This window comes from Manihot esculenta, chromosome 8, assembly GCF_001659605.2.
Source record: "Manihot esculenta cultivar AM560-2 chromosome 8, M.esculenta_v8, whole genome shotgun sequence".
In the NCBI taxonomy this organism is placed as follows: domain Eukaryota; kingdom Viridiplantae; phylum Streptophyta; class Magnoliopsida; order Malpighiales; family Euphorbiaceae; genus Manihot; species Manihot esculenta.
Genome location: NC_035168.2, coordinates 7,154,574 through 7,165,160, shown reverse-complemented (window position 1 = coordinate 7,165,160; position 10,587 = coordinate 7,154,574). Strand labels below are relative to the sequence as shown.

At 38.6% G+C, this 10,587-nt stretch overlaps 1 protein-coding gene across 1 annotated transcript; it reads left to right on the top strand.

Annotated features, from left to right (window-relative positions):
- Positions 1 to 7,006: 7,006 nt before the first annotated feature.
- LOC110620423 (probable receptor-like protein kinase At2g23200) lies at positions 7,007 to 9,646 on the top strand. The gene has a single exon (XM_021764149.2). It carries the CDS (start codon positions 7,120 to 7,122, stop codon positions 9,514 to 9,516), a length of 2,397 nt encoding a protein of 798 aa, XP_021619841.1. The 5' UTR covers positions 7,007 to 7,119; the 3' UTR covers positions 9,517 to 9,646.
- Positions 9,647 to 10,587: the final 941 nt, after the last annotated feature.

Here is a 10,587-nt window from a genome sequence, read left to right as displayed (position 1 = left end):
GCGTCTGCCAGAGGTGAGTAGAACTAAACTTAATCTTTTATTATACGAAATCAAATCCCTAAAGCATGCTCATGCATCATGTTTATATGTAATAGGTTGATTGCACTAGTTACACGAATATGAAGCATTGCATTATTTACTGTTGATGGAGATTGGACCAAGGACGACCCCACTAGCCCTATGGATAAGACCTGGCTGGGCCAGGCACTACGAAGTCCTGTGGTGCCCTCTATGGTGGCCGGGCAAATAGCTTAGGGATGTTTTAGGGTTGGGTCCAATCCGTGATATGATTTGTTTGTGCTGTGACGCATTTCATGAAAGCATGTAATTAATGAACTGTTTTCTTTGTTTCTACTCACTGGGCTTTTTAGCTCACCCCTCTCCCCTAACCCCAGTTTTGCAGGTCAGAAGTAGTCCAGGAGGACGTCAAGGGTAAAAGGTTAGGGTTATGTAATAGATTAGTAAGCTGTTTGTGTGGACATGTATTACGATGGAATATTCTTTTTGTAAGGGAGTTTTTTTTGTAAGAGTTATGTTTATGGATTAGAACTGTGCTTGGCCCTAAGACTTGGTTAGTCCCTTGTAGTTCATGATGTATATAATGTTTAAATGTTATGGCTTTTGTTGAGTTGTGTTGGAACTGAACTGGTGGCATGTGTTGTTTACCACGGTAGTGTTTGATGAGGACCCTAGTGGAGGTCTTGTGTTTGTGGTTTGATGCATGCACAGATTAGGTTCTAGTTCTTTGGATATAATCCTAGCTTGATGTATGTTGTTAACCCATCTAGAGTTTTGATGAGGGCTCTAGTAAGGGGTTCTTTTCTGTTTCCAGTTATGTCGCATACAGGTCAAGCTCGGTTTATACATCATATGTTTCAGTTTTTATGTTAGAGTTTTGATCATGTGTGGGATTTGACCAGGTGGTAGGAGGTATGTTTGGCTTGCTACGGGTCCCGGCGGCCTTAAGCCGATCTGGATCCTAGCGCCGGTGATGGTTCGGGCCGTTACAGAGGGGTATCGGTTTTCGGGCTGTTACAGGCAGACCGAATTAAGGCAAGGCGAATCCTAAGCAAAATGCGTACCAAAATATAGGGTCAAACAGAGAATCAGGGGCAATCATAAGAGGCATCGACCTCGAGAATTGATCGCTAACACTAAACCAACTCAGCTGGCCTAAAGAGAGGTCCAGGCAGCAAAGAGCCCACTGTAATACCCGACTAGACTCCGGTATCGGAATTCCTACCGTCCGGTGGAATCTCAGATGTCGGAAGCCTCTAGTAGGGTAGAAACATGTTTTCATAAAATGTTTTAAGGTATTTCATGATTTTAAGTATAAAAACTAAATGAGTTTTGCATGAAAAGTCTTTGGAGGAAAACTCAGGTTCGGCCGCCGAAAGTCAAGTTCGGCCGCCGAACATGCATGCGTTTTGGAGGCACGTTAGGCCCCCGAAAGCATGAGTTAGGGAAGTCCAGGTTCGGCCGCCGAAAGTCAAGTTCGGCCGCCGAACATTGCATGGATGCGGAGGCACATTCGGCCCCCGAACGTGGCCTGGCCAGCCACCTATAAAAGGGGCACTTAGCCGAAATGGGCGAGCTTTCTCCCATTTTCGGCCACAGCAAGCTTCCGACCTTCCCTTTGCAAATCTTGTGTTCTTCCTCCAAATCTCTTCCATTTTCCTTGAGTTTTAAACTCACATTGCAAGTTTTGAGCATTTAAACCAAGTTTTGGAGCTTTGGGAACTCAGGAGCTCATTTCCGTGGATCTCCAAGTTTAGGTCGTCTCCCTCTCGATCTTCAAGAGGTAAGAGCCGATCTTAAGCTCCTTATATGTTTTAAGTAAGTTTTAAGTTGTTTTATGGGTAGAGATGCATGTTTAGGCTTGTTGATGAGTTTATGGGTTTTGATATTTTGATGAACAATGTATGTTGTTTGTGTGTGTGTTGAAGTGTTGTAGTTGGGGTATTTGATAGTTTGAGACCCTTAGGTGTGATGTATGGTGTTTATGCATGTTTTAGAACAAGTTTATGCATGATTGGTGAGTTTGAAGGCAAAACTGCTTAAGGGAGCCAAGTTTCTGCCCTTTGGCAGAAACCAGGTTCGGCAGCCGAAGGGAGTTTCGGCCGCCGAACATGGCTCGAGAGGCAGCTTTAGGCTGCCGAAGCTTGCCCCGAAAGTTGGAGTTTCGGCTCTGTCCGAGACTTTCGGCCGCCGAAGGTGCCGCCGAACATGCATGAGTTTCGCCTCTGTCTGGGAGTTTCGGCCGCCGAAGGTGCCGCCGAACCTGCCTGACTTTCGGCTCTGGAGGGACTTCCGGCCGCCGAAGGTGCCGCCGAAAATGCCCTGTCCAGCCTTTTCTTGCATGCTTCCTAGGAGTGTTTTGAGGTGTTTTAGGAGGTTTTTGGGGGTATGTTTAGAGTTATGTTCTTGTTGTTTGGTGCCTCATTTGAGTCCACCTGTGTAGGTTCGGACCCGAGGAACCGAGACCCCCGGTTGTGAGATAGTCGTTCAGAGTTCGTCGTTAAAGCTTCAGTCACCAGGTGAGTGGAACAATCCCCTTAAGTTTTAAAGTAAAGTAAATGAACAAATGAATGAATCATAAAGCATTGCCCATGCATCATTATGCCATGCAATATTTCAGGATGTTTGCATTAGAATTCACGAATATGCTGCATTGCATAAATTGATGTTGATGTGGATGGTTGTTGGGTGATCCATAGTCCTCTGATGTTATGTTATGATGATATGTTATGGAAGACCAGCGAGGCCCATTCTACGCCCCTGGCACTATGTAAGAGAAAGACCAGCGAGGCCCATTCTACGCCCCTGGCACTTTAGAATGTTATGTTATGTAAGAGAAAGACCAGTGAGGCCCATTCTACGCCCCTGGCATTTGGAGATGTTGAGGACTAATGGTGACAATACCATCCTTTATGTGATTAGCTGTGATGTGTTGCATTTCATGAAAGCATGAATAAGAAAAAAGAAAGAAAAAGTTAAATAATACGATAAAATAAAATAATAATAATAATAATAATAATAAAATGAATAATAATATACCTAAAAATGGAGGAATTAAAGCAAATGTTTTTAGTTTCTGCTCATTGGGCTTTATAGCTCACCCCCTCTCCCCTAACCCCAGTCTTGCAGGTGCAGAGTAGATAGAGAAGTCAGCAGAGTAAGAGAAGTTTATGTAATAGCTTAGCTGTGGACATGGTTTGTTGGTAATGTAAAAGTATGAGATGTAATGTAATGTAAGTTTGATAATGTGCTTGACTAGAGTCTGTTGTATTCCCTGTACACATGGTCTTATATGAGATATAATGTTTTTATGATGCCTATGTAATCCAAGCCTATGTTATGTTATGTTACCCCATTGGAGTATTTGATGAGGACTCCAATGAGAGGTTTATGTTATGTTTGTGCATGCACAGGCTAGGCTTGGCAAAGAAATGTTTGAATGAAAGAAAAGTTTTTATGTTTTTTTATGTATGTTGTTGACCATGTATGGGATTAAACAGGTTCACAGGATGTATGTTTGGCTTGCTACGGGTTCTGGCCGCCTTAAGCCGACCTGAACCCTAGCGCCGGTAGCGGTCCGGTTTCCGGGTCGTTACACCCACAAAACGCTCGAGAGCAGACAGCCCATAAACACTCGGGGGCAAAAAACTTAACCAACCGATACATACACGAGAGCCCAACGCTCATATAAAGAATCAAGGAGACAGGAGCAACATAAAAAGCCAAATAAACCATTCTGAACGACTGAATGGGGCAGTAGAAATCCCTGGCTCATCAGGATACAAAAGAATCGAACCGCAGTATGGTCAAATCTAAAACAGATAGTTCGACCTCTTCAATCTACGGTCGATCTCCCCCGAAGCTTGGAGGGGCCTCATATCTGGACTGGCAAGGTTACAAGCCTATAAAAGAAAAGTTAAAACCGAACAAACAAGCAGTCAGACTGAAACACAGCCCGAATAAGGCTCGACAATAAAGCAAGAAATTAAGTCTGACTTCACAAAAGAGCTCGGGGCAGCAAAGTGAGGAAGGCGAAATTCCGAACTCCTGAGCCCATAGCACAGGCAGCATCACAAGTTATAGGCCTAAAAGCCTAAGCAAAGAACAAAAATCCGAGCTCCTTAATCCGCAGTACAGACAGATTCACGACAAGTAAACAACCAAGCTGAATAAAGCTGAGCATAGAGGACATACCAGAGAGCCGAGCTCCCCACATAAAAAAGCCTGCAAATGCAAAAAAGCACGAAAGGCTAAACAAAAGCGAGAGACCCTGCTCACAGCTTGGATTAACTCACAGTAAACAAACACTTAGCAAAGATGACCCCGGGAGAGGAAAAACCGAGCTCCCTATCCTAGTGGAGCACACAACTCAGACCGCACTAGTCGCCAAAAGGCTACCTCCAGAGGGATAAGATGTCTGAGCTCGTAGCGAGAACAAGATTTAAAATTGTCTAAAACGGGGTAGTCGTGCATATAAGATATTCCTCTAGGTATTATATATCCGAGCTCGTAACACTGGCGAGGTCATGAGCTAAAAACAGAAATGCCCTCATGAGAATAAGAAAAATTGCAAGTCAGAAGCTTAATCAGACTCCGAGCTCTTAGCCCGAATCAGTTTGACTAACAAAGTCCCAGTACAACTAGCCTAGTCCATCAATTAAGTAAAATTGACGAAGTCAGAAGACAACCTGAGTAAAAAATAATAATAGTGAGGTACAGACTAAGGTGAAATACCATTCATCACCAAATACACATCTCCAGATCGCCATACGTTCAAACATCAAAGTAAAGAGACAAAGAAATAAAAATGGCAAGTAAAGGACGTTTTGACAAGAGCCGTTCTCGAGCTACACGGTCATTAACGGAGCCTAAGTATTTACCTCCTCACCAGTCATGGAATAACTGCTGAGGAGGTAAAGGGGCAATTGATAACCTCCAGATCTTTCCTAGCCCAGGAATAAGATCGGATCCAAAAGAAGGCCACAGGTCCAAAACCCATCAGATTATACGCTCGAAAGACGGTTCGACTTCACGAGCCTGGGCCAGCGACCCAGGGCAATCCGGGTCAGATACGAGCACAAGGCCAATGGGGGAGTAGGCCTAATCACTCACCAACCCTGTTCGCATGCGTGCCAGGGTGAATTAAATGACCGCCTGGAGAAGGGCCTGACACGTCCGTACGTACGGGCCTGAAGGACACAGACAGGTAACACTATAAACGTGAGGGGAGGCTCTTTTTAAAAAAAGGGGCTTCTTCTTCCTCTCCTTCCTGGACTCCATTTTTATTTTCTCTCTGCAACCTTTACCCAAATATACTACTCTAATTCATAAAATCTGACTTGAGCGTCGGAGGGTCTCCACCGGGGCATTCCTGGTAGACCCCTGACCGTTTTTCCTTATTTTGCAGGTCCTTTCATCAAGAAGAACATTTGGAGATCCATTTGATGGACCCATATGGTGGAGCAAGAAGAAAATTAAATCTATCATGGACCAGGAGGAGGAAAATATTTATCATATTATACTAAAAAATAATAAAAAATTAAAAGATTAATAACTATCCATATAATAAATTATATTTATTATATTAAAAAATAAAAAATAAAAATAAAAAATTATATATTAATAGTGATGATAAAAATAATAAATGGTATCTAATATCTATATTAATTATTATTTTATATAAAAATAAAATTATAAATATATAAAAAATTATAAATTTATACTACATGATATAATTATAGATAATCTCTAATATATTTATTATTATTTATATATGTTTTTTAATTTATTTATTATTACAAATAAAAATAAAATATATATATTAAAAATTTTATTTTATCGTGAATAATATATTATATTAAAAAATTATAAAAAATTAAAAAGTCACATACTCATAGTAATAATAAAAAAAAATAAAAAATATATAAAAAAATAAACTGTATAAAATTTAAATATGTCACTTGTTAATTTTTCATAGTCCATTTTAGACTCAATTTGTAATGGAAATGTCTGTTACTGATTTTAAATCCCTAAAACCACAGCCTCTTTCCTTGTATGAGATTCTGATCACTTGCTCCACTTAAAATCCTCTCTCACAGCATGCCCAGAGTCGATCCTTCAATAGTGTTCACCTCACTGTCTCCCTCAGCCTCATCATTGTCGATTGCCTTGCTGTCTCCGTTCTCATTGATCGTCCCAACCTCTATTGTAATCTTCTTCACATTCTCGAGTGTCGCCTTGCTATTTGCTCCTGGAGTGTTGGTCTCTCCTCTATTACCTTGTCGACTGCATTTCCAGGTGAATTGTGATATTGATTTTATTTGCTATACTGATTTTAAGAAAAATTGCATAAAAAAGTTATTGTGGTTTCATGTGTAACAAATTAAATTTATTGATGTTCTCAAATCCCACTATCTTGGAATTATTAATCCCACTGCCTTTGCTATCTGGTCCTAACTTAACAATACAATTAGTAATGAAGTTGAACCTCGCCGAAAAAGATAGCAAACTGTCTCTGGTCCTAAATTATTAGAAGTTTTGAGCTATCTCTCAATGTGAGATTATTATTCCCACCGTTTATGCTACGGTGGATGTTACACCACATGTTTTTTATATTAAAGTTTTACTATTCATTTGATTCAAAATAATTAATGAAAAAAATTATTATTTAGTTTTCATAATATCGAGAAATTCATTAATTGGTTACTCTATTTTAAAAAATATATTAATTTTTTTTTTAATATTTTAAAAAATTCTATTAATTAATCGTTCATATAATTTTATTTTTCATTATAATTAAGTATTTTCTTTTAAAAAATTACTTATGGTTTGCATGAACCTAATTTGTTCTTGTAAAAATTAATACGTCATGGTAAATGTGAATTAATTAAGAAATCACAGGAGAGCTTTTGCGTTTTGGCAATATTAGGACCTAACGAACATAAAGTCAACGAATGAGTCTTCCTATGACATTTCCTTTTTATTTTTTATTTTGCAAGTTGGCTGGGCGGCTAACCTTAATGATTGCCATTCACTTCCTCTTGAGCTCCTTCTACACTCGCTCCTCTATCTTCCCACTCACCCAAAAACATCAAAATTTCCATGGCAAATTTTCATCTCCAGGCCATTCTTTATCCACTCTTTCTCATACAATTCCTTGCTTTTCTACTTCTCCAATCATCTACTCATGGTCTAGCAACTAATTATTTCATAAACTGTGGATCAGAGTCCAGTGTTAGGCTCGATGATGGCCGAGAATTTGTGGGTGATGAAAATTCTGATTCCTTCTCTCCAGGATCTGGTGTTTCTATTAGCAACAGTTCAGTATTACCTCAGAACACTTCTCTTCTCTATCAAACTGCAATAGTTTACAAGAAACTGTCATCATATGATCTCAAAAACATCGCTGATAGTGGCACATACATTGTACGTCTTCATTTCTTACCGTTCAACTCCAAAACGGTTAATCTTTCTGATGCTTTGTTCAATGTTTCTACTTCATCAAAATTCTTGCTCTTATCTAATTTTAGTGTCAAGAACACTACCCATTTACCGGTGATAAAGGAGTTCTTTCTCATTATGAACTCAGGCAAGTTCAGTATCTATTTTATACCTGCTACAAAGACGTCCTTTGCTTTTGTTAATGCCATGGAAGTCATTCTTCTTCCTCAGAACTTCACCATGGATGAACATGTGAACGCAGTCCCTGCTTTACAGACACTGTACAGGATCGATGTTGGACAGGTTGGTAATATTGATGATCCCTTGTGGAAGAAGTGGGAGGGGGATGATCAATATCTACTTCCAGGATCTTCTGCAAAAAATTTTTCTTCTTCTAGTTCTCTTAAGCTTCGTCAGGAGCCCAAAGCTGTTGAAGATATGGCCCCGGATCTTGTGTACAAGACCTGCAAAGAAGTGAGTACAGGGAACATAACTTGGCGTTTCTATGTGCAAAAGCAAGCTACACATCTTGTTCGCCTGCACTTCTGCGATATTGTCAGCCTATCACCTGGTCTTTGGAAGATTGATCTTTATATTTATACAAAACTCATGCAGAGCATTGATTCTGAAAAAAGTTATATCAGTTTGGCAACTCCATATATCAGAGATTTGGTTGTTCAATCTGATGATTCTGGATATATAAACTTCAGTATTGGAATTAATGATGAATCTAGTGAGAAAGTTGCCTTTCTAAATGGATTGGAGATTTTGGAGATTTTAACAAATACAAGCATACATCAAAGCAGCAAACATCATGATCTTGTAATTGGTTTTTCAGTTGGGGGTGCGGTTCTGATTTCCATTTTGATAGCCTTATTCTTGTTTATTGTGAAACGTAGGAAAGCTAAGCCTGTTCAAGCTATGCATCAGAAGAATGAGGCTCCTCCTGACAAGTCTGCCTGCCCTGTTCCTAATTTGAACCTCAAGTTAAAGATGCCTTTGTCTGAAATACTTGCTGCTACTAGCACCTTTGACACAAAGTTGCTGATCGGTGAGGGTGGATTTGGTAAAGTTTACAAAGGAACTCTTCCAAATGGAACCAAAGTAGCTGTGAAACGAAGCAATTCAAGCCATGGCCAAGGTCTTCCAGAATTCCAAACTGAGGTTACTGTCTTATCCAAAATTAGCCACCGCCACCTTGTTTCCTTAATCGGGTATTGCTACGAAGGATCTGAAATGATTCTGGTTTATGAATTTATGGAAAAGGGTACTCTAAGAGATCACCTATACATCTGGAAAGAGAACTGCAAGAGTGAATCTACACAACCTTATTTGACTTGGAAGCAAAGGCTTGAAATCTGCATAGGTGCAGCCAAGGGTCTCCATTACCTTCACACTGGTTCAGATGGAGGAATCATTCACCGCGATGTTAAATCAACAAACATTTTGCTTGATGAACATTACGTGCCAAAAGTAGCTGACTTTGGCCTTTCCCAACTAGGTCCTCCTGATCCCGACCACCGTGGAATGAGTTTGATAGGTAGCTTTGGCTATCTTGATCCTGAATATGTGAGAACTCTTCAGTTAACTGATAAATCCGATGTATACTCCTTTGGAGTTGTGCTTCTTGAAGTTCTTTGTGCTCGGCCACCTATTGTCAACTCCTCTAAGACGGAGGAAATAAACTTAGCTGATTGGGGAATGTTCTGGCAAAGAGAAGGGCAACTAGAAAAAATCATTGATCCTTCATTGGCTGGTCAGATTAATCCTAGCTCCCTGAGTAAGTTCGGCGAAATAGCTGAGAAATGCTTGAAGAAAGAAGGAGCTGACAGGCCTACGATGAATGAAGTGTGGTGGGACTTGGAATATACACTGCAGCTGCTACAAACTGCAGTGCCCAGAGAACCATACGAGGATACTACCACAGACGTTTCATCAAATTTTCTGATGAGTCTGAGCTATAACAGTTGCCTCAGTGGAGATGAATCCATTGTAGGTGGTGATGAAACAGACTCCAAGCTTGTGTTCTCACAGTCGATGACTGATGGTCCAAGATAATCTCAGGGGCATCTAAAATAAGTTGTATCTTATACATCAATTGTTAAAATTTGAGTCTCTCATTCTCCTTCACTTCCAAAAAGCCAACAAGAATGAGTTTTGCCTAAAAGATTTGTGTATTAAAAATTAAGTGTATATTTTAAGTATACAAACCAAATAATAGTTAAACTCATTCTCCTATAAAATCGAGCTTATAGCCGCTTAGAATGGCTATCTAGTGTGCTAGCATACTGTATCCGTGCAAATGGTTGATGTTCTAAGAGTATAGCTCAGTAAGTTGGTTGCTGGAAATTGAATCACACCAGGTCCTTTGTCAAGTTTATCTGCTAGGACATAACCTGATTGAGTGAGCATTCGGTCAGTTCGGTTTAAAATTAAATTAAACTGAATAAATTGAAAATTAAAATTTTAGTATTTATAAAAATCGAATCGAATCGATTTTAATAAAAAATCGAATAGAACTGAACCAGTCTTATTAGATTCGATTCGATTCAGTTTGATCTATTTGAATTTTTAATAAATTTTTTTATTTTTTACGCTTTATTTTTAATATTTTAAAATTTAATTGAAATATTTTAAATGATTCGATCTCTCTATATTATTGAAAATAATATACTATTATCACTAATCGGTTCGATTCGATTTTTTTAATTTTTTTTATCAAAATTAAATCAAATTGAAATAACTAAAATTTTTAAAATTAAAAATTAAACCGAATTAAAATAAAAAAACTGAATTGAATTTTTAAATTAATTTAATTCAATCTGTTTTTTCGATTTGAAATAAAAAATATGAATAAAAATTTAATAAAATATATATATATATATTGCTATGACATTAGGAATGATGACAAATGATAATATTAATAGGTTAAGCAGGGTTTCCCCCTGTTGGATATTTGGGTTGAGATAATCTCTCAAAATTCGATAGTAATATTTTAATTTTACGTTATTGGGTATTAGTTTTGAAAAATTACTGCTCACAAATTGTATAAACACTCCATTAATTGTAAATTATCAATATATTTTTATAAATAAAACTTACCACAACCGAACCGAGTGCACATTAGAA

Bases quoted from the DNA above. Each gene is read 5' to 3' on its own strand.
- LOC110620423 (XM_021764149.2), top strand. From the start codon at position 7,120: ATGGCAAATTTTCATCTCCAGGCCATTCTTTATCCACTCTTTCTCATA.